General features: G+C 42.9%; 1 protein-coding gene across 1 annotated transcript in view; it reads left to right on the forward strand.

Annotated features, from left to right (window-relative positions):
- LOC310894721 (vasoactive intestinal polypeptide receptor) overlaps nt 1-24,885 on the forward strand; it is a 119,342-nt gene that overhangs the window by 29,133 nt on the left and 65,324 nt on the right. Inside the window, exon 2 of the mRNA XM_083825194.1 lies at nt 9,967-10,063. Coding sequence (XP_083681320.1) covers nt 9,967-10,063 — 97 coding nt within the window. The remainder of the gene's footprint in view (nt 1-9,966; nt 10,064-24,885) is intronic.

Here is a 24,885-nt window from a genome sequence, read left to right on the forward strand (position 1 = left end):
TCACTTGTGCCCTGGTACACTTCCCCTTTTAAATAAACAAAGCAGAAACATTTTCCCTTTGAGCTTTTTCTCCCCCGCTGTATTGTTATCTGGTAAGGAATGATGAAAGGAAATGCCCGGTGTAATAAAGTAGAATTAATTATCTGCCTGAGTAGCCAGTTCATCACAATTTATTTGCATGGTGGAAAACAACTGCAAGTTGACTTTGCATCAGGGACTGATGGGAAGCAAAGCTATAGCTAACAGCCAAGCATACTGAGACCATGAAATAAATGAGGGGCTGAGGTCCTTGCTTCTTTAAAGCCATTGATAAGCCTTCTTCTGGCCAAGTCTAGCTATGTCCGTATTGTGGAAATTGCCAGTGTGGGTTGATTTGTAATACAGATATTTCTAGCACCTGACGCTTCGCTTTGGTCATGTTTCACTTGCCACTCAGCTGTGTACTCAGCAAATGTGAAAATAATTGAGATGCAGCCTTGTCATAGCAGCCTTGCATCTGGGGATCCTGAGATTTTTCTAAGAGTGATTAAGTGGAAGGTGGTTGGGTCTGGCAGGGGTATTAGGTGTGGCCCTCAGGCTCCTGCAAAGACATCAGTACTCTCTTCAAGTGGAAATGTTTGCATGCCTGGTTTAGACAGTGTGTGTGTGTGTGTGTGTCATCTCATATTTGTTATATTTCCATGTGTGTCTAAGGCTCTTAGGCTCATGTTACAACCTGCTTAACCTGTAGATTTAAATCCTTCTCAGCCAGGAAGGGTGGAACCAGTTTTCTGAGTTATTCCCATGTTTAACTAGAAGTTGTATCCCTATTGACCATTCACATTTTGAAAATTGTTCAGGGTGAATTCTGATAGTTTCAGCTCTTGTTGATTGTCTCCTCCAGGAATGTAAATCCTTCCTAGAATCTCCATCATCAATCAGTCCATTAAGTCCTGATGAGAAGATGTGTTTCTTTATCAATTGCTCACATACACTGTGTTCTCTATATAGACCAGCCATTGGGCAGGGTGAGGGATGTCAAAAATATCTGAATCCAAAGCTCCCAAATGTAAAGGCAATTAAAAGTGTTTCTCTAGGAGAGCTCTGCAAAACCAGACGGTGATCTCCAGCAAGTTTTATTCTTCTAAATCAAGGCTGTCTCTGTGTATCCGTCCTGCACTATCTTAGGTAAGGTTCTCTTCAGTTGCCCTCTGAATGGTTTTCTCCATTCTTGTGAATCTTTTCTCTTCACTGCAGCAATACTCCCTGTGGTTGTCCTAACCCTGCACTCCCTCACATGTTTCTAGCAAGGCGATTTACCCTTTTGCTTCTATCCTCAGCCAAAGAAGAGAGGAGTGGCCCTGTGCTGATTTATCAAAGATGGCAGCTCTTGTTCTTGGTGTGTCTCTAAATCACTGGGGTGCTCTTGAATCCTTCATTATTAGGAGTAGTGACTCAATCCTTTGTTCTGAAATACAGCCTCGGTAGGGAGCTTGTCTTGGTAGGCCCTTCTTGGAAGATGCTGCTGGATCCTTTAGGCTGTCTGTGAGGAATCTTTTTATAGAGAGCTCCGATGCTTTATAAAGGATACCTTACAAATCTACAAGTGATGTCCTCACCCAGAGCCTTGCTGATTAAATCCCTTTTGCTTCCTTTGAAAGAGGAAAGATTATTTTTTTTCCTCATCTCTGAATGAGCCAAACTCATCTTTTGCCAACATTTTTGTATTTTTTTTTCTGGACTCCCCCTTGGAGATCTCCAGTCTTTGAAATTACGTGCATATATAGATTGTTCCAGATGCATATGGAGTTCAATATGAAGTTTGAATGGTAGCACAAACAATCCCTCTTAGAGGTGCTTTTTCAGGATGGGAAGTAGTATATGAATAATAAAATCCAATGTTATTTGTCCTAATGTTGGTTTAATTAAAGATGTTGAAAATATTGACAACCAAGAAGGCTAAAACCTTATCACCTACTAAAACCTTATCACCAACTGTATTGTAGAAAGATACTGTGGTGACTGCTGGCAGGATGACATGTACTGTAAGAGGAATTCATGTCTTGTTTCTTATGTGTTCTATGTTTTTTGCTTCTTTATTTCCTCCTGGTTGCTCTTTGGAAATTGGTACTGACCTTGACAAACCTGTGCTCAATTAAGAAAATCAGACATTTGCTGTTTCTTATGGTTGCTGGGAGATTTGGAAGATCCATGTCCTGAAGCCACTGACTGTTCAGTGACTTCAGGAAAAATGCAGCCAACTGCCGCAAATGCTGAATGTGCCCACTTTTGCCTGTTGAGCTGGAGATGCTAAGGCTGTGCCATAATAAATGTCAGAAAGCCTCTTTCATCCACCCTGCTGGATGCCACTGAGCTTTAGAGTGCCTGCTCCGCCTAGAAAATGCCATGCCTGGGACACTGGCTGCTGGGCTGCGCTATAACATCACCACCTTGCGTGTTCACAGTCGTTTCCCAAATGTATGGGAAAGACAAAAAGCCTGAACTTGCAAAGAGAAGCATACTCCAGCCTATGCTTTACTGGATTAGTGCCATTTCTAGATATTCTTAAAGCTTTCAGTTCCTCTAAAGTTAAAAGGCGTTGCACGTTTCTAACCCAAACTGTGGTTCCTCAAACCAGACCACTGCAGAACTCCTGAGAACATCCAGATTTCTTCATCCTGCTCCCCAGTTATAAATAATATCCAATAACCAGCCTTCTGGGAGGCTCGTAGGGTCCTGTGTGTCAACAGTTGTACACAGCTCCCAGGCAGTGGGGCCTGACTGAGAACATGAAGTGCAGGGAAGCGCCTGCAGGAGCTTTACTGTGATTTTGAACGAGCTCTTTTGCCACAGCCTCCACACTTACAAGCCCATGAGCTCCCCAGGGGGTTGCTCAAACTGCCACTCTCCATTGCTCTGGATTTGGGAATCCCTTCTGCTCTTCACCCCCACCTAAAGTCTTATAACTTAATGGGGCCATCTGAGCAGATCAATCCAACTCTTCTTCGATACTGTGGCAGGTGGACCTGGTGGGTGGTCATGTCTGGGTTGGATCTGTGAGGAAAACAAGATTCTGGTGCCACGGTTGGAATGAAATTAAGCGGGAATAGATGGATGCAGTGAAGAAAAGGCAAGACTGTGTGGGGGCCCCAGGGCTGGGCCAGGGCAAGAATCAGACCTGGACGGATGGAGGCTTTGCCAGGAGTTGGGGTCTTGCCCAGGACAGAGGTGACAGGAACGAACACAAGCAACTTCTGGGTTTGCTGTGATATCCACTTGGGGCTTTAAAGTCTCTTCTGAGCTTGCAGTTGAGTTGGGGACTATTTCTTCTGTGCACAGCAGTTAAGAGGTGGCTACTCATGGGATGACTCAGTGCCGGGTGGGTGGCAATTCAGGAGAAGATTAATAGGTACCTGCACATTCTCATGAAGACAAGTACCTTTTTCTTTGAACAACAGCCTTTCAAATTCAATGTATCTTGAAAACAATACAACCCATAAACTTATTAGCACGCTTACTAGTCTTTCAGTCAACTTCTCCTGACAGGTACCATCTCTCTTCTACCCTTGGAGTACACCGGGGAATGATGGGGCTGCCTATAGGGTAATCATTCGGTTTAGAAACAAGCCCAGGTTTGTGGGTTTTCTCATTTAACTTTAGGTATTTGGAATATAGACATCCACCCCTCAAACAGTTGCCTAAGGCTCCCTGGATGAAGCAGTATAGGTTAAGTTTCCTCTAACCTATTTTAGACAGTTCCTGTAGCTTGAGGTGTCTCATGCCCTGAAAGTGCCTGCTTCTGTCTGCAGGCAAGGAAGGATGATTGATGTGAAACAGGCAGATGTAGATATCTACATTAGAGATGTGTTTTTGGCCCACTGGATCCACAAATCATGTGTCTGGGTCCTGGGGCTCAAGCAGTTCTGGATCTGTATTTCCTTTGTTCCTGTAATTGCCTGAGCAGAAGCTTTGGAGGTGAAATTCCTCCAGAAGGTTTGATCAGTTCAGTAATTAATACTTGGAACAACCTTTAAGAAAAGAAGAATTTTCTTCAACCAGGCTCTGTTCCTTAGACCCAAAAGTAAAAGGAAATTAGAAGCAGTCAGTGACCTGTATTTCAGGGCAACCTGCAGGTTACTTTGCTGCACTCCAGTTTCTAGAGATGACAAGTAGTGGAGTCCCCCTTTTTCCTTCCTTTGCTGCCCCTTGGGATAATCACTATCATTCATTGCTTATTTTTTTTCACATCCATAGCAGAGATGTTATGGCTCTTTGTTCTTCTGTGCACTGAATGATAGATCTAAACACCACTGATCTCAGTCTTGAAGCTTCTCTATCTTTCTGCAACAGCCTACATTGGAGTCCTTCGTCTGAGCTTCCTGGAAAAGAAATTCATGCTTAGCTACTCCAGATGATAATTTTAAGTAAGAAGCTAAATATTTTTACCCAGTCATCAGAGCTGTCTCCTACTCAGTAGTGGGAATTTTCTGAATCGCTGCCTCTCGTTTAATGTCTCTGTGTCATTACTCCAGTGCCAGGGCAGAGCTTCTAGCTTAAGAACCTAATTCAGCTTTCCAACAGAGGGATATACAAGCTTGTCAGTAAGGAGTTAAGCAACACAGCTGCTCAGCTTCCCTTTCCTTCTGGATCTTCAGGCTCTTTGCAAAACACTCTGCACATGTTTCTTTGATCTCCCAACCCCTCACACACAGAGGGGACAAAGAGACTAAATGAAGTCTCCATGCCTCCAAGCTGCTAGATTGATTAGGCCAAGTTGCCTTTTTTTAACAGGGCCTGCTTAGATGAACTGGAAGAAAAACATCTGCTTTCCTTGTCAAATGATAGATCTGTTATTGGCATGATTATATTTGGCAGAAGCATAAAATGGAGTGAGCAAACCGAGAGTAAGGATACTTGGGTATTTTCCTGGACCTCTTTTATTTGGGAAAGTTTCCTAAGGACACATGCTACCTTGGTCTGAGAGTCCCTTACTGATGGCTGGTTGCAGAGTAGTGTACTTACAAGAGCTGAGACCATAGCAGAGTATAGGTTGGCTTTCCCTTAAAACATTTAATTGTTTTTGCAAGTTATTCTGAAACTACAGTTTCCTTATTGACCCTATGAAGGCCACACAGGGTGCTTCATACGTTTTGAGCTTGGTCTTATCTCTCTTTTTGTCTATATTGCTGGTATCTAACACTTACTTCCCCTTGCTGACCTGACATTTCTACCATGCTTTTTGATTCTTAGACAAAGTTTCTTCAGAAAAGCAAACAGTTGTAATACTTCATAAATAATTTATAACCTTTTTTCCCCCTCAAGACCACCAGAACTTGTGAAGCTCTTAGGTTTGCCAGCGTTCAAAATTGTGTTATCCATCCCTACAGATAGAAAACCTTTGTTAGTATGTTCTGTGGGTCCACTCTCTTTGCTCATCCTTGCACTTGAACCACACACAGTATTTTTTGGCTCACTGAAAGGGTTGTTATTAATAAAACTCTATTTTCCTGAGGATGTTCAAAAGGAAGAAACTGCAAATCTAGTTTTAAGACAGAGCTGAATTAAGTTATGGAAGAAATCAGAGCCAAGACTGTTGCGTAAGAAATTCCTTCAGTCCTGTGTTCCTACAAATAATAAGTGTAAATGAAAGTCTCTGGACTGAAGCTAGCGGTAAGCTCTTCTGGCATAGCTCGAGCAGCCTCTCTAGGGCTATGCTGTTGAGGCTTGAAATAAGACCTTCCTGCTAAAGCCTTTCATTTCCTTTGCAGCCCACATAAAAAAAAGCTTGAGAAACCTCAACACTGCCTCAAGCAGTGACTATGAAGTTGTGTTATAGAAACCAAGGCAACTGAGGCCCTTGTCTAATACAGTTACTGCCTCCCCATAGCTTCTGTGGAGGTGTCTTCATTCAGACCACTCAGAGAAATGTGTCACTTTTCTACAGCCTCTGGGAGCTGAGCAGAAATGGGTGAGGGATGTGGTTTCATCTTCTGTAAGCTTTCCTGTTCTACCCCTCCTTTGTTTGCCTTGAGATGCCGTTGTCATTGTGGTCACTCCAGTCTCCGTCTCTGCTGGATTCTCCAGGTGACACTCTGGGATCGGGAGAAAAGGAGGTGCTGGGGCCCGTGTTACCTCTCGTGGGCCCCTATTCCTGTTTACCTGTAGCTGTGGCTTTGCTGTGAATCCTACCTACCATTGAGGAGTTGCCCCATAGCTAGCCTGGCCCTGCCAATGATGACATAGATGAAACCGAACATTTCTGTAGCTCCTTCAGTCAATGACGATCCTTTAAATTGTATTTAATTAAAAGAGTGTACACAATGGCTTTCTTAGCATTACCAGACTGCTCAGTAATCCTCTAACAATTGTTGAGATCCTGCGGGAAGGAAAACTCTCATTAATAAAGACTTTGGGGATAATTCCACATGGGAGTTGCTGCAGAATTCAGAGCTACAGTAAATCACATCCAGAAAAAAATTTCCCTTCATCATTCTGCTCAGGGCTTCAGTGTGTGTACCGGGAAAATGGCCCCTGACAAATCCACCACAATTTTTGCATGGTAACTTATTCTTTCCAGGAGGGCATTTAGGAAGGGAGGGCGTACTGGGCTTGAGCTAGCTACACATCCATGATGGACATGCCCAGGAAAAAGGATTATTGTTCCCTAGCTAACATTAAAGTGAGCTAACCAAAGCTGTGGTCATGCTTTCCCTTTATCTACACTTGTCGGGTGGGAAATGTGAATTGGTGTAGTCCTTAGCCCCGTGTCTGTGTGGCCAGTTCCCCCCTGCTGTGAAAGATGCCAAAATCCCAAATCTCTGCCTTCTCCACAGGGAGAAAAAAAAAGAAAAAAAAAAAAAAAAAAAGACCAAGCTGTGGAAGTAATGAAGGGAGTTCATACCAAGCTATCTATAAAGTCTCCTTTACAGGGAAGGTACATTTTAGCAGGCAAGACTCCCAGCTCTTGTGGCATCTTTGCAGTCATAAGCATTTTGTCAACTGGTAAACGAATTCAGGCAACTGAACTTGTCGCCCTGTTCACCACCAGGCCAGCTGAACTGATGACCTACTAACAAAAAAAAACATGCTTTTCTCTTTCCTATTGGTGTCTAAAAGCATTTTTTTTTCTTTTTCTGCAGTCTTTGTTAGCCCATAGCAATGACAGCTGTGATATGTGAGGGTTGTGTTATCACTGGGGACGTAGAAGTGGGATTGCTGCAATTATTTATTTCCTTATTTAGTGAATGTGGAGAGTGAGCCATAAACTAGAAGGCTTCGAATGTGAGTCTGTTTGACCTTGAATATTCAGTTTAAGGTCTTTTAGACACTAAATTCACACATCACTGGCTTTCTCCAGCTAAATAGTAGGTATGTTAGTCTGAACTGGTCCAACTCCAGTCAGCAAAGGGGCATGAAAACCTTCAGGGCTGATGCTCACAAGCTCTCTGTGGACTAGAAGGAATAGTAAAAATCAGTTCATACTAAACACATAGCTTTTACCCAACTTAAAGAAGGGAAGATGTGTCCCAATGAGAAACAAGGTGAAATACTCTAAAAATAAAAGGTATCTTGTGCTGTTTTAGAAAGCTTAGTGTATCTATGTGGTATCTGGGTGGTGTTGATCCAATATATGATCTACGAGGGGCCACACACTCCTGGAGGGAAGGATCTTGGCAAGGAGGGCTGCCCTAGGGCATCACAAGTTCATTGTATAAATCCCACCTCAGTGCCCTGCTCTGCTTGAAACCAGTGGGGACCGGGCACCTAAAAATTTATTCAGTCATTAGAGCCATCCACCTTGCTTAAAAGCTCACACCAGCACTATGAAAGCCAGATCAGCTGTGTCTTAATTAACATAGATTTCATTCCTCTAGGACCGGATGGAAAAAAGATGAGATTTTAAAAATTATATCTGTAGTCAAGTTTCCCTGAATCTATCACAAGCCCACTTCTGAAACTACTTAACAATGTATTGGCTGTGCTTTTTTTGAAAGGTGATGAAACATTTGCTCAAAAGCAAATATCAGGTAGTGGGAGTAAATATGCAATCAACCAATTTAGGCATGCATTTTTAGTGCAGGAAAGATGTGGTGGTGAAGTACTTGCTAATGGGCTTGGTAGAAAATTTGCTGCATAAAAAATTAGAAAAATGTGTTGTAAGAGTGCATAGCACTTTGCCAACCCTGATCAAAGTTAGAGATGGATGAATTAATTTATAATGTGAAAACTCAAATTATTTATAAATGTGAGATGAATTTGGCAATAGGTTAAGTCCAGAGAGTTTTAAGCTTCCATTGAAAAAGTCAGAATGTTCTGACAGCAGAACATCTCAATCTTTGTTTTTTACAGCAAACCCCTCATGCTTTTTATTTACAGTTAAAATAAAAAGGCAAGAAGCACTGTAAATTAAAACAAAAAGAAGCTACTATATTTTAAATGAGACAGGATAAAAATTCCCAAGTGCTGTTTTCCTTTGGAAAAAAAAGAAACATTTGAGTACCAAGACAACTCCAAATAAGTCTCCTACGCCATGTCTTTGTTTTTGTTGCTGTTGTTTTAATTTGATTGGAAAAGCACACAATTAATTGTCTATACACTACTAATCAAGACCCATTCCCCGCTGAAAGGAAACTACAGTCTGAGCAAGAGATGAGGTGAAAGAGGGAGGAGAGCTGGTTGGATTAATAAGAGATGGTGAAAATAAAAATTAATATGTTCAGTTTTCTTATAATTTTAATCTAAAGGGCAAATTACATCAAAGAATTGTTCCTTCAGAGGATTTCTGAATCTTCTGGTTTATAGCCTTGGCTAGAGAATGAGTAGGGAAGTAGCTCATGTTTTGAAATGCGGCATGAAATGTTCTTTTTTTCCTTTCTCTGCTTATTTCAGACAAAAATACTCCACCCACACAAATAATAATAATAATAACAATAATAACAACAACAACAACCAACTGTGAACACTGAATCGATGAGTTTTACAGGCTCTGACCCTGCCTCTCAAATCTGTTACCAACTCAGGGTCTTTCCTGCATTTAGTAATGACTACATAGACTCAAGCCAAGACTTCTGCTCTCTCCACCTCATTTCCCTCTCACCATCTCTCTGCAGCTGAATAGGTTTCTCCCAGCTCAATGCAGTTTGCCATCTCTTTGAAAGAGACTGGGTTTTGTGTCTGTTATCCCCCTTGCTTAATGGGACCTGGATTTCAGCTTGCCACTGCCGTAGCAATGAAGTGGGGTGCTCCCTCCAAACTGGGAGAAGGTTGGGGACAGCGTGGCTGTGCTGTGTGTCCATTCTCCGGCTCCTGGTTCCATTTGTTGGATGCAAATCGTCATGATACATACTTCATGATTGAAACAGTTCATGAAATTCATGATGTAAGGAGGCCACGATTAATTACCTGTGCATCTATAGACATGGCTTTATTACAAAAACAATATAATTAGATCTGACTTAGCAGAAACCACTTGGGGGAAAAAAAAGTCACGTTATTGGGAATTTTCTGCTTTTTAGCTCCTTGATCTCCCAGTCTGCATCTGAGATTTTATTCTTATTTGATTTGGGTTTTGTTTTGATTTGAATTAGCATAAGCCAGGAGGCAGGCCATGTGAGAATGGAGGGAATAAACTATGTAAGCACAGATCCCACTGCTCTTGGCATGAATTTTAAAGCTGCCATCTTCCTGCCCTAGATAGCTGTCAGTGTTAGGTTAGTCAGGCAGAGCTCCTGGAGCATAAAGAAACAGAATTCCTCCTGATCATCAAAAAAAAAAATTTTAGATTTTTTTGAAGATGGAATGGAGGGAAATATATTTTTTTCAGTAGACACTGGGTTACAGTCCCGTCTTTTAAGCAAACATGAGACTGGATGCATATCATCACTGTGCAGTGGCCCAGGAGAGCTTGGCTGGCCGTGAATCCCTAGGAACACATCCCTGAGGACAGATGGGTTTTGCTCACTCTCCTTTTCTCTGCCCTTTCTGTAGGTATCCAGCACGCGCCCAGAGTGCAGCATCATGCTGGAGATTGAAGAGGAGCGCAACCAGTGCTTGGCAGAGATCGCTGTGGATAATCAGACCTCAGGTATGGGACCACCCTCTTCCTTCCACAGCCTGCAGGCTGACATCCCTGGCCTCACATCTACCTCGCCGCTGCCATTTCTCACCCCTTCTTCTGCAGGAGCAGGGCAGTGACTGGATTCGCTCCAGCTGGTGTTGAGTCTTTATGTTAGCAGAAAGAGAAATAGGTATTTCCAAAGCACAGTTCCATCAACCAAGTGTTTGGATAGTTTGATGAGAGTCACCCCCAGTCTCCCAGCTGACTGAGCCCTGCCATTGTAGTTTCCTCCCATACACAGGCCAAAATTGCTCCTGTCCTGGGGACAAAGCAGGAGAAGGAAGGGTGTGCTCCATGGCTGCAAGGGGACTCTGAGGTTTGGCCAAGTAGCTGCAGGTCCTCTCCTTGTTCACATGCCAGGTCCTGGTTTTGTGTTTAATGGAGGTGTAGGGACCCATGGAAGACTGCCAGGTTCCGAAAATGAGTGATCACATCACCAGAGAAAGGGGTGGGAAGATGCATGTTCTGCGTGAAATTTGCATCCCACATCTTGAAAGAGGAAGAATTGAAAGCGGATGTCTTCTCATCCTCTTTCACTTGGCATTGTTTTAAAATAGGCTACAAACTGAAGGGCTGTTCTGCACAATGCTTATTAATGATAGAACAGCATCCTTGTGCCAAGCTGGTCCCTGGGGGAGCTTTACTGAATGCAACGATGGCTTTTGGCCCCTGCTTTTATCTACTGAGATATGTTTTCCTTTGATTTGGAAACTATTTCAAGCATCCCTGTACAGTTAAAATGGAGCTGTTTGAAGAAATGTTCTTCTAGAATCCAGTAAAGAAGTGAGTAGTCAGGGTAGTTAAAAATCTTCACTTGAAAGCCAGGTAAAGGCTTCATTTCATGGACAAAATGTTCATTTTCATGGACATTTAGAGAAATTAAATTAAATACAGTACATTCAAAATGGAAGAATAAATACTTAAGCATTATTTTTTTTCTGATTTCCTCATTGAAAAGTTTAATCCAAAATATATTTGTTTTTGTTTTTTTTTTCTTCACTGAAGTAAACTGTTGAATGTATTCTTGCAGATCCTGATGTAAAACATGCTCAGTCATATTGCAAGCCATTAATGCCTAAGCTGTAGAAAGCCTCTAAGAATATTTCGGAGTTTGGGTTTCATAGTGGAATGGTGAAAAACTGGTTGGGGTAATTCTACATTTCACCCATCACTCCCATAATCATTAAATGGGTCTCGTTCAGAAATCGTAGTTGTGAGCATTATGAAATTGTCTCATCCATGGGACAATACCTGCTACTCCTGAGTCAATGTTAGATGTCATTTGCATGTGTCTGTTTGTCCTGGGTGGAAATAGTCATCAGTGATATGAACGTGGAACAAGTGCGCTAAGGGACACACGCAGCTTGTCTAACCAAGTTTTACAATGCAAACTCTGTGGAAAATGTTTGGCGCCCATTTGCCCAGACACATCGGTAGGCATTTAAGAGCTCGGTACCTGCCCCTTAGCAAAACACTCATGACTGCCCTTGCAATCAACAGGAAGAAGCCAGAATCTCTCACATGCAATTGCTCTGGCTCTCAAATAGGAGACTATGAAAGTGATGTGGACAGGCAGCTTCTAAATGTCTAAATGGCATGCATTTCCCCCTTGGAGTGTACAAAGCACAGCATGTGAGCTCAAATAGGTAGAAAAAGCTGTTTTTCTGTAGTGGGGCTTGGTAACTTGACAAGTGTAACTGAGCACAGCTGCAAAATAAAACTTTGAACTTTGTGGGGTGGAGGCAGCAGGGACATGAAGATTGTTGAGTCTTAATGTTGTTGGAAATAAATTTAAAAAGGAAAGAAAAAAACACCACTGCATAAAATCTCCTAGCTAAAACTCCCAAGGAAAGCATAATTTTAATACGGTTCAGTCCCACAAAGGAGTAGAATGGAAAGCAATCGAGACTCCCTGCCATCTGTAATGTAATATCTTGATTTATCACCAGGTATGCGTATTGCCTTCTCTGCATTCAACATCTCGTTAGCAAGAAGAAAATCACTTGAGATTTAACAACCGATCTATTATCCTTTCTAATTAAATGAGTGGAATTAAGGAAACACACAGTTTCAATACAGTCTGGAAATAAAGCTTTGTTTAGAAGCTATTATCAGTTGTATTGATCAGAGGGGCTTAATCACAGATGTAATTTGATGTGTCAGATAGATTAGTCATTTATTAAGAACACCTGATTGTAGTACTGAGATTGATGACCAGCTCAGGGTAAGCAGGTAGATTTCCACCAATAAACAATAGCATCTGTCTTAACACTGTTTTGTCTTTGAACACCTATTAATTAGGGCGGGTGTACGGGCACAGGTTAAATCAATGCTTTCTTTTCTAATTAAATCTTCATGTTTTCGGTCTGGGTAGTAGGTGTCAGTTGCTATTCCTAACATCAGCAGTCCTGGACCATAGATACTCAATATGGGCCAGGCCACAGCCTCTCTGTTCCCTACCGGGAGCGTGATTCAGTACCCGTGAAGTTACCCACAGTTTGAGGAGACTGTGTTAGGGCGACAGGAGAGGCATGGAGGTCACAAAAGTGTGGCCATGTCCAATGAGAAGATATTAGCTTGTTGTGCACAGGAAGGGCTGCAGAAGATGCAACTAGGAAGAAACCAGCAGGGAGGGTTGGTTTGAGCTGGCAGCGTGTACAGAAAAGAATAAAATGGCTGTGAGGTTGAAGTTTGGGCTTTAGAGGAAGTTCGTAACCATCAGAGGACACTGAACAGCCTTTCAGAAGAGCTGCAGGAAGATGTGTTTTATTGACTTCGTGATGGAGCTTGCCTCGTTTGTGAAAGGGCATGGACGATGCGGGTGGGTATTGCAGCACAGGACTGGGTTTCATGAGTAGGACTGCCCTTGCAAATCCACTGCCCTGTTACCCTTTTACCTCGATGCTAAAATAACTAGGAGTCTTGCACATTTTGTACAACTTGTATGTACAAATGATAATCATAATTCCACAACAGAAATGGGTTCTTTAGTATTAAAATCAAGAGAGGTAGATGGATCTGTTGGATTCACGTTGGCAAATAGACATTGATTGGGAATGACCTGGTGAAAGACTTTTTTACTTGATTTTAGGTAACTCTAATGTATTCTGGCTGAATGTAGGCATCTCTCTTAGGATAAGATGAATCATGTTCAGGTTGTCTTGACTGAGGCTTAGGGAGCAGCTCAGCTGTGTTGGAAATAACCAGAGCTCCCAGATGAATCTTGTACTGGTGGTCAATGGCTTGGAGCAGGGTTGGCCAAATGAGGTGAAGTCCCAATTCCATTATTAGGAGTGATGAATCCGTGCATTCACGTACAAAAATGCATTTTGGGAAACAAAACCTTCAGTTGAGTATTTGTTAAATGATCTTGCAGCCTCTTTTGCCCCAAAGAGTGTTTACAATATAACTTGTAGAATTATTTTAATAAGTCTTCTGAAGAACTTATTACTCTGCAAGTGACAGGACTCTTCCCTGCTCGGTGCAGGAGGTGATGCACAAAATGCCTCATCTCAATCTCAGTGCAGAGTATGGTCCTGAAAGACCTAAAATTCAGTAACGTTGCCTGTACCTTTTCTATAATGTGATATAGGAGAGTTTTTCTGGGTTTTAACATGTTGGAAAATGAGTTTTGGTTATTCTTTCTTTTATCACACAGCCAAGGAGAAATTGCTGCTGGCTTGCATCACACACAGATGTACCTGGGTGCTGGATTAGTGAATCATTCTCTGCAAATTCCTTAATTTCCCACCCTAAGCATGTTTTAATCTCTCTCCCAGTTGGTGTCACAGCAGTTCTCCCTGCAAACTTTGCCTCACTTGATAACCACAGACTGTTGCAAGTAAGGCAGCACTGTTGGTGAACTTGAAGTGGCTCCTAGGTTTTCTTGGTTTTAGTTTTTCTCCTTTAAAATAAAAATATTTCCTATCTAGAAGGGGTAAGTTAAGGACAAACACACTGAAAAGTGTCCAGGTATTTTACGATTTGGGCTTCTGGAAGCACTGTGGGTAGATAGAATGGGAAAGGCAGTATTTGGCAGCACCCACAATTAAAATTCACAGGGTTATACACATTTATTATGTATCTGAGGAGAAATAACACTCCCAAAGAGAAAAGCCACATAATTTCTGCACCGTGGGTGTACTATATGTAACTGGTAGCAGGTCAGCTCTGGGATTTCAGCTGCAGAGTTCATGGGGCTCCCAGGTCATCCCACATGTCCATCAGCCAGTGCTGGGGAAGTCCTGCCTGGACTGGATCTGTTCAGCCCAAGGATTTGAATGCCTTCAATGATTGCTTCCCCACTGGATGAGCATGATGAGAAGTTCTGAGAATCGCTCTGCAGACAGGAGTTCCCACACAGCCAGCAGCTTCTGCAATAGGAGGATGCGCGGTAGCTGCCTTGGGCTGTTGTCTTTCCCTTTCTCTTTGCTCTCCAGCTCTATGGGGCTGCTTCTCTGGTGGCTTCTCCCGCCACTACAACATAAATAAATGAGGCAATTCCATAGCCTGGGGTTCTCCAAGGCACTTTTTTTGTTGTAGGAGCTAATGATGAATAGAGTTCCTCAGTCCTCAGCATTACTTTGAAAATGCGTACAAGCAAATTTCAAAAGCAAAGAATGCAATCCCGGCCCCACTGAAAACCAGGCTTTTACTCCAAATACTTTTTCAGCCAAGACATCTGTATGCAACGCGGAGACTGCTCAGCTAATAATACACTTAGCAGCAGTAGGGTTAGGAGGAGAGGATAGCTGAAGGGGGTTTTGCTTTCCAGGCCCACAGATGGTGGCAAATCTCTCTCCATGTGAAGTGTGTCAGAGGCCCTAAAGGCTTGCTGCAAGGCAGGTCTCACTGCTACATGGCTGCCTGCTGACTTCCACTTGCTTTTTTTTTTTATCCCTGAGCACAGAGAGTGACTTTTTTTTGTTGTTTGTTGCTGGTTTTATTGTTGTTTTTTCTTTTTTTTTAATGAAAGCTTCTCTTTCCATGGGCGCAGTTTACAAATAGTTCGGTTTAATCTGAAACACCCAAATAAAATAATAAATAATTAAAAATTAAGTCAACAAAAGCAATCAGGTCTAGGTGAGTTGACTGTGCTCATTCTCTTTTTAATCCCATTACTGCTAATCAATTCCCTCCACAACCAGATATCCTTTTGGAAGGGGGAGAGTAATTTGGGGATGACAGCTGAATGAGGTACTGTGTGACTCACAGTTGGATGGGATGAGCAGCTCTGGTGACCATTCTTCTATGCAGGAAAGCACGATGTGATACAGTATATGGTCTTCATGGAGAGACTTGTCTTCTTTTACTGGGGAGCCCAGAGCTGGACCCAGTGCTCCAGGTGCAGCCTCACCAGTTGAGTGGAGAGGAAGGATCCCCTCCTTGACCTGCTTTTGACTAATGCAGCCCAGGACACCGTTGGCCTTCTTCGTGGCATAGGCACGTTGCTGGCTCGTGGTCACCTCAGAGTCCACCAGGACCCCCTGGTTCTTCTCTGCCAGGCCACTTTCCAGCCTATATGGGAACTTGGCATTACTGCTCCCCACGTAAAGGTCTTTACATTCCCTTTGCTGAACTTCCTTTTCTTTATGGTTTTTCAGTTTGTTTGATTTCCTCCAAAAGGGAAGATCTTGTGCTCGATTTGGATCCTAAATTCCTGTAGAAGTTAAGAGGAAGTGAAAGGGGCTCAGAACATCTCAGCTGAAGGCAGTCAGATCAACATTTTGTCTGTCTGTTCGCCACCGTTCGGTAGTGAAGAGAGAGCTGAGGTGATTTTTTAAGTGTCATTGAGTATTGCCGGTAGCCATCAAGGAGCTGCTACAGTTGAGCTGCTTCTGATACCTTGGGTACTTCAGCACTGCGCTTTGTAGTTGCAGTCTAGACCTGTCTGTCTTGCAAGCAGGGTTTGAAACTCAATAAAAAATCAGAAAAGTGGAAAGCGTGAAAGAAAATAGTCCCAATCACCCTCCCAGCCACTCTTCACGTACAGTTAAGTTGTACGTGCTTCAGCTTGCTTTGGGCAATAAAACTGAGTCCTGTGATCTCATCACCAACACTGCCACATGCAAATGAACCCAGGTGAAGAATGGCCCATGTTGTTTATTCTCTATATAATGCATTTGCTGTTCCACAGACCTGCAGTGGAGGCTGGCTTGAAAAGCCAAATTTGGAGCTTGGGGTTCTTTTTCAGTCTCCCTTGAAGAAGTCAAGGCGTGTTTGATGAGAGAAGAAGCAGCGAACATACGGAAATTAAAAGTCAGGCTGGAAAAACGTTAATGAAGTTTAAATGAGGAGTCTGTTTATTCATCACCATCTGTTTATAGAGCAGTAAGATAAGAAATAATTAATAGTTCCTTGCTTGCAAAAGTTCAAGCGAATTCTCACCTTCCCGGTTGCATAAGACCTCCTGGGACAGATGATGTGTAGGTTGGGTTTGTGTGACAGCCTCTCTCCAGGTGCTCCGTGGCCAGAGCAGGCGCTAGATGGCTGTTTGCAGCACAAGCACTCGAGGCAGTGAACACAGCAGGGGGACGGACGGACCGCTCACCCAAGGCTGAGGATGTGCTGCATATTTTGGCTGCATGGTGCATCCCTGAGACCTGCCTAGTGCTCCTGTAGGTGCTTCTTACCCCTTCACGTGCATCGGATGGATGGTTTTGTCAGCAAAAGGCCACTGCTTGAAGCTCAGTAGTGGAGGGAGCATTCAGACAAGCCAGCGAGCTGGCAGGTTTGAAGGCTGGTAGCTTTCAGGGGGAATATATGCCTTGGCAGACATGCAAGGGGTGGTCAGGGTAATATTGTCAGATGGCACTGGTGCAGCCAGAGGACAGACCTGTCCCCAGGCTGAGGATGTCTGCAGAGAGAAGCAGACAGGCTTGTCTTAGTGGTTCACAGCAGTCATAGGAAATAAGAGAAGCAAACCCTTGGACAGTGGCTGACTCTTGCAAGCCATCAGCCAAAAATGTTCATCAAAACATCAACATCAAAAATGTTAACAGATGGTCTTGAATAAGTAATGTGGCCTCCAGTTGTTGTTTCAGAAGTGGGAAGGGCTCCCCTAAGTCCTATCTCATATCTACTAGCCTCTCCAAAAATCCCATATACCCTGGGACATCAGGAATGGCATTAACTGCTGCCTTCTGGGGAGCTAAGTCAAGTCCTGAGGATCTAGTCAACATATTCAATGAAGCCTGGAGGACAAGGCAATTCAGTCTATTAAAATAGTCACCTGCATTTGTCCTTAACAATCTCTTGAAAGGCAAAAGGACCTGCAAGACTTCCTTCTATGTTGTCTTTCCTAACTTCTAACACTGGTCCAGGGGATAAGTAGAGCTCCTTCGTTTCAGTCTTGGTACAAGCAGCAGTGTTGGTTCAGCTGCCAGGTGGGACATCAGTCCTTACTACGCCTGGAAACGTGTCTCTCCTGCAAGAGCAGAATATTCAGCCATGTGTTATCAAGACCTTAAAGCCCAGACTCTCATTTGTCTGTCTTAGAGGATCAGTAGGAGAGTCAAGGTGCCTTCTATTTAATGGAAACTTTTCTTTCAGTTACCGGATGGTGGCCTTGATATTCACTTGGGTTGGGCCACTCCATGGTACTTCCAAATGATCTTCCTTCACTAACACTTCGCTTGTCTGCTGTGGGACTCTTCCCTGCCACCAGCACAGCATGCTGCAGCTCTTGCAGTGGTGGACCCTGCTCTGTGGAAATTTAAAAAGCAGAAATGTGCCCTGTATTTCTTGGAGGATCATCTACCCTTGGCCATAGTAGGAAACTCGGTACTGAAACATGAGAAGGAAGCACGTTGTCACCACAGAGGTAAACCCAGCTTCAACCCTCAGATGCGATCAGCCCACACAACTTTCCTGTTGGCTGCTCGAACCCAGCCTGAAGCTGATGGCCGTTTTCCCACGCAAGGAGGCTCTTCCTCAAGAAATGATGAGCAAAGGTGGTTTCCCTACAAAGCTGTTACTTGGCTGTGCGTGGTAACCCCCTGCTCAAGCTCTCTGCCAAGGAGTGGCAATTCCCAGCTGAGGTGCGATGCCTTCTCAGGATGCCCTCTGTAGAGATGAAATTCAAGCACAGATCTACACAGCACCTAACCAATCTTCCCTGTAGGGCTAAGAGCTGTTTTTTTGTTTTTGCTTTTGTTTTTTTTTTTTCCCTTGACCTCATCTTTCTAGAGACACAGTCATGAGATAAGATGTTACCACATCTGTTTTCTGCCTTAATATGCTGTAGGGGTGGAGGCTTTGCTTTTGTTTTGCCTGTTGCTGACATGTCCTGGCTGCAAGCTTTCTAACAAACAGCAGTGTTTATTTGACTCAGGAACAGCTGTCCTGTAGCTTTTTGGGATTAACAACCATTTAGCGGACATAAATCTTGTACTGGAAAAGGCATTTTAGCTTGGAGAATAAGTAACATTTGGAAATACCATCGAACTCCTTGGTTATTTTTCTTTTAGAATGCTATAATATATAAATGCACACAGCATTAGTTATGCAAGGGCTATAGAAATAAGGAGAAAAAGCCATCGTTATAGACCAATGGAAAGCAAATCCAAAACATTTTCAAAGCTTTGGCTAATTGCTCAGATGAAATCCATCTATGCAGAGCTCTTAATTTATTTCTGACCGCATATTTGTCGACCTCACATCCCATCAGATTTCTGGTTAGGAAATCTCTTCTTCCTGCTGTTTGGTGGTTTTTTTTGTTGTTTTTGTTTTATTTCTTTTTCTTACTGACTGTGTCAGGGCACTTTATTGATGGTATCCACCCTTTTTATGTACAATAAGTACACTGGAAAATGTTGCATATTCCATGTTATGTCAAGCTCCTGTTACAGTATATGGCTAAGATCCAAAACCTGCTACAGCCAGTGAAGAGTTTTTCCATGATTTTGCTGTGCACTGGACTTTTTGTAACTTTGGTGCCTTTATTTCTTGATAGCCTGCGCTTTTAACCTAGGAAAATGAAATTGTGGAGAACGGAAGCTGAAGTCTGAAGTGCTATACAAGGTCTAAGTAGGGCTTCTATTGTGTGTATTTTTTTTTTAATTATTGGTGTCTCACAAACTTCTCTTTTTTTTTTTTTCTTACCTTCTGACCATTAAATATTCCTCCAAGTAAAACCAAAGGCCAGGTGAAAATGCATTGCTGTCCCTCTTGCCCCTACCTACAGAAAGTCTCTTCTTCTGCAGATGCTCCCCAGTGCTATGGGCAAGAAGCACACCTCCAGCACGTTTAATAAGCAAGAACCAATTCAGGAAGAATTTACGTGATAAAGCACACTCCAGCTTGTGCAACAACAGCAGTAGCTTTCTAGTAGCAGGACAGGCAATCTGTGGCTTGTGATTTGTTGAGGAAACTTCCCTTTTGCCCTTCCTTTTTTAGTGGGGTTTCATATTTACCAATATTTACCCCTGTTTACTATATTTAACAACATTTACCTGAAGAGCAAGATAAGAGGGGCTGTTGCTTGCTTGTTTGCCCTCAATGAGCAAGTCAAATGAGCTGGTCACTGGGAGGGCTGGCACTTCATTCAAGTGGCCAAGTCTTCTAAGCTCGCTTCTTGGTGCTACGATTCAAGTTGCCACTTATGTTTCCAGAAAGGCAAGGAATTCCCAAAGATCAGGGTCAACGTTGGAAGGCTGACGAAGGGTCTCAGCTTTCACAGGATCTGAACCATCAGTGAGAGCTGCTGCACTCGTGTCCTGTCTTTGCTTGGCTTGTTTTATTAGGAAACCCCACAAAATCTCTGCTGTGCTCCTCACAACATCCCTGTCTCTTTTTGGTCGGTGAGACCGTGAGGTATGGAGGAGCTCAGCATCAGTCAGTCCCATGTGAGATCTCACATTATCAGTGCAGTCACTGTTTTCTTCCTAATGATCAAGAAAGCACTTCTTGAGGTTGAGCCTAGTCATCTTCGGCGACCTGAATTCAAAGGAACCAAGTACAGTTTAACTTGTGTATAACTTCTGCAAATACAAGGGCATTTGAACAAGGAATGAGGAAGCCCTGGATCAATCCTTTAAGCATGCTCCATGTCAGAGCACTAAAGAACTGTCTCTTGTTTAGATGTTGCTGAGGAGATAAGTGATGTTTTAGGCAACCCACTTCATAAATCTTTGTCTTATGTCTTGGCATCTTTTGTTTCAGTTTACGGATTCTGAAATTAGGCAGAAAGGCTCAGCTCACAAGTTTGATTTATGAGAAGAGTGATCTGGAGGGATGAAAAAAAAAAAAGTCAAGTGTTTATTTAGTTTGTTGGTTAAAGAAAAGCTGAAAGATTAGAAACTTTTTTTTTTTTTAATTTGTTTCCTAGTAGATGTTGATGATGGAAAAACTCATAGGATTTTCATGCTTAAAAATAATCCTCCAGAAATACTCTCTGGTGATTTCTTTCATGCTGTTTATTTAGAATGACTCAGTCTGGGGGCTTAAGGTGAGTTTTCCTTCATATGTCTTTGAGTCAAATTTCTGCAAACATTCTGCAAAAGATATCTTTTTACTTTTCCTGTTGAGTTCCTGGACAATTTCTGCTGGCAGCCCCTGCAGAAGTGCAAACCATTTTTATAGCAAGAAACAGTGTTCTGTCCAGCTTGTACACAGAGTGGGAAAAAACAAATTGATCTCTCTGTCTTGCCACACATACAGAGGCAAAGTCCAAGATAAACTCTTTTTATTTATCCTCACGGGGGATCCTTTTTGCCTTCTGTGATTTCCCAAGTCCATTTTCTGCTGAATTGGTACTGCAAACCCCTCACTGAGGGAAGAATAAAGGAGCATGCGTGTGCCACAAAGAGCAAAGCAGTGGTGGGAAGAAAATGTAACAGTGCCAGGGTTTTGCCTGCTCTGGCAGGATTGTGGTTTTCCTTCAGCTAAGTGGTTTCTCTGTCACATCCTGCCCACGGTGCTGGGGTGATAGCATGCAGCGACAGGCAAAAAATATCCAAATTGAATGCAAAGCTATGGAAAGTTGAAAGGGAAACTCTGAGGGGACAGGTTTGCTTTGGAAGAGATCATCAGTGCTGATAAAAATAAAACCACAATAGGTGGAGGTGGCAGAGGAGAGATGCCCACAGGATGCAGGAGTGGGGCTGGGGGAGGAGGGCATAGCAGTGAACACAGGACAGAAGGACTGAGTTTTGTGGGCAAGAATGGAAGGATTGCAGTTAAACTTTGGAGCCAAGGTAGCCCCAATCAAAACCAATCTGTTGCAGAAAAATAAGGTAAAACCCTATTCTGCAAGTCCAGGCAGGGTAAGATGAGGTAGAATTAGAAACAGAAAAGACACAAGGGAGAAATGATAGGAAACTGCTTCCATGCAAAAAGTAATTAAATAAGCTAGGACGCTTCAGCTTGAAAAAGAGGTGCTTGAGGAGAGATATAAAAGAGGATTTTATGGTTTTCCTCCCCAGGGAAAGGGAGATTGTGACTAGGTTATAAATATTTCTGTATTCATAAAGGAACTAGGTTCCTAATGAAACCAGTGACAAGCAGGTTCAAAGCAAATTCAGAAAAGGATGTTCTTCTTTCAGCAGACACTTGAACTATGCAATTCCTTGGCCCAGGAGGTTGTGAATGTGAAAAATTTCCATGAGTTCAAAAGCAAAATCAAATCACATTTAATTTTAATGATTTATATAAGAGTAAGAATCTTACCAGAATTTTGTTGTTATTATTATGCACAATTTTTAAAATTTAAATAGAAGACCATCTCTGATTCAGGAAGCCTGGGCTCACTGGAGGCTGGGGCAGTAGTAATAGCTCTGAGGCTCATGGTGGGCTTTCCCACTCTCTACCAAGACTGAACTCAAGTTGTCTCTCTAGAACTGAAGCACAGTTAGCAAATCCTTGCATGGACCATCTTTTGGGGTCTGTTTTCTTCAGTAAGGTAAAAAACATGACGTCCAGCTGGGACAAGAAAGTCAACGGAAAGATAATTGATTGTAAGGAGATCAAACTGGCAAACCAGGGGAGAGCATCTTTGGGTATAATAACTTCTGCAGAAGCTGTCAGTGGGAGAGTAAATGTCACCTGGTAGCTCTTTACAGCCCTAACTCCAGCGAGGATGGAAACTGCCTGCTGATACTAGACTGGAGTGAAAATCAGTTCCCATTGAAAACACACCAGGTTACCACTGCCTGTGATGGTACTGGGTGATATTTCAGCTTGGTTTAATGTAGCTGTACCTTTGGCTTGCTGTTTTCTGCCTGTGGGTAGCGAGAGGCATGCAGACATCCTGACATGACCCAGGCAAAAAGCGGGTATCTTTGCATCTGAACGTAGATTCGAAGAGAAAAACTGTGCCCATGTCATCCAGGAGAGGCCAGGAGTGACCATATTCATTGGGGAGCGTTTGGTGGGAATGACAGATGTGCTGAAAGGCTTTTTCCCTGACTTGGGAGTTCAGCTGGGTTAAGACCATGCCTTGGCACCAGCCTGCTGCCATTCACTTCTTTCATCAGCCAAACCCAGTCACGTCTCAGAGCCATGCCAGAGCTCTGCAGATTCATGTTTATTCATGAAGGGAACTTATTCTCTGCTGCTTCCCTGATAAGCTTTGACTGTATATTTTCTGTAAGTGTAGATATTACTCAAATAAATGTTCTTTGCGCTCTGCTTTGCCACTTCTGCAAAGCACCGTGTACCTGTGCCTCATGCAAATTGACATGTTTTGTGTTTATTAACCTTTTAAATGGAGAGAAAATGAGGGCCCGAGCTTTGATTCACATTTAGCAGTGACAGTGGAAAAGGTTACCACCTTCTGTAGCTGTGGTGGGGTCTCCTAAATCACTGCAGCTGGGACTCTGCCAGTGCCTTCAGCCACTGTTGTGGTGGCAGCCAGGGAACGGGCATGTCCTACCTGGCTGGAAGAAGAGCCCTATGGTGGACACCACCCCAAGATGAGCTTCTGAGTCAGAACCTCTTAGAGGAGGGCTCTCCAAAGCCCAAGCAGCTGTGGTTGCTGCAGCCTAGACACTTGGCTTGCAAAGAGGGAGTCTGAGCTGTTAGATGTAAAGACCTGAGCTCCAACATGTGGCTGACAGCCTCCAGCACATTCATTGATGGTACTCCTTGAGCAGTGCTTCAGGAGCCTGTTTCGAGAGAGAGTTGGCTGCTAGTAATTACACTAATTGCATGGCTTATAGTGAGAGGATGAGCAGTCTGATGTGCTTAGCTGAAGGAAGTAAGGTTAAAAGCCAGCTTCATTAGAGTTGTGAAGGATTTCTCCCCGCAGCCCCTCAGAAGAAGATAGTTGGCTCCAGAGAGCACTTCCCGATTTACCAGGTAACATCAGGACAAAGCTGAGGGTCTGGAAGTCACAGTCAAAAATTTGAAAAGGGAAAGATTCTTACATATATGTGCATATTTATAATGCCAGGAGTTTAAATAGTGTACTGATTATCCAGAGAATTTGTGAATGCCACCATCTTTGAAAAAGTCACATGCTTGTTTTCACACAGTGCTTCTTACAACTCACCTGTGATCCTTTCCAAAGCAGAGGATAATCCTTGGCAGCATGCATTCCTTGGTTTGCAGTAAAAAGCAAATGAGCAGCACAGTCGTGTTGATTGAAATGGCATTGAAGGGTTTGTCCAACTGTTTACAGGATCACAGTATTTACGAAAGGTGCATCCATGGGTCATTTCCACCTTCTGCCTTGGATAAGAAATGATAAATACATTTGCATCCCTCCTGCAGATACTCAGTGCAACAGAGAAAATATTTGTAATTAATTAATGGGGAAGCACTTAGCAATCACCAAACATGATTTGATCGTGCAAAACAAATTGTTGTCTTTCTTACATATGTGAAGGCCAAGTGATGCCACAGGGAAGACGGGTTTCCCTTCTCCAAGTACCACTGGAGCTGTTTCTACCCTCAAATAGTCTTCTCGGATTTTGGTCTGTCGCAGTGGCACAGCTGAGTATTGCCTGCCAACCCCGTGATCCCAGCAGTCTGCCAGGGTAGGGTCTATAAGCTTTGGAGAGAGAAGACAAATTTCTCTGAGGCTATTTGATAAAGGCTGTCTGTGTCATGATTTGGATGGACAGACACAAACTTGTGCCTGAAGTTGTAATGGGCTGACTGCAGGGTGAGCGGTGAGTGCTGGACTCCAACTGCAAAGCATCTTGCTTCAGATCTTGATTGTTCCAATTCATTAAAAATGTGAAGGCCTGTTCTTTCTGCCTCACATTTCAAACAAAATTACTTTAAATTATTATTATAAATTATTCAAAGTTATTATAATGTGTTAGACATTAAGCTTTTCTCCTGCCTTAGACCTAGTATGAGTAAATCGTATCTCGCTGAACTTCAAATGCTTCAAAATTAGCTAAACTCAAGTTTCTGGATCTCTGGTTTCCATTGGCTTCTTCAAGTTCACACCTCCAACTTCTACACACATAAAAGCAGGGGTATGAACCCCACCTTTGAAACCTGGACCCTTCCAGGCAGCTACACTAATAGCGTCAGCAAATCTGGGGAGGCAATAAGGAAGAATGGCGCTGGAAGAGCTAATGGGCAGATATGAGAGGTCTTTGCAGAAACAATAATTATTAAAGATCCCCTTTATGTGTCTTGCAAAATCAGTCTTGTGTGTCCTCACCTTATTTTAGTCAGAGTTTCTGCTACAAAAACACCTAAAAGCTTTTTTTCATGCACCACAGGTGGTGGTGAAAAATGCTATCATGGAAAAAGATGAGGATCAGAAATAGTCTCAAAGTGCCTAATTCAGAACATTTAAAAAGCCATCTGATGCTATCACCTTGTATTTTATT

The sequence above is a fragment of the Anser anser genome (genome assembly GCF_964211835.1).
Source record: "Anser anser genome assembly, chromosome: 2".
NCBI lineage: Eukaryota > Metazoa > Chordata > Aves > Anseriformes > Anatidae > Anser > Anser anser.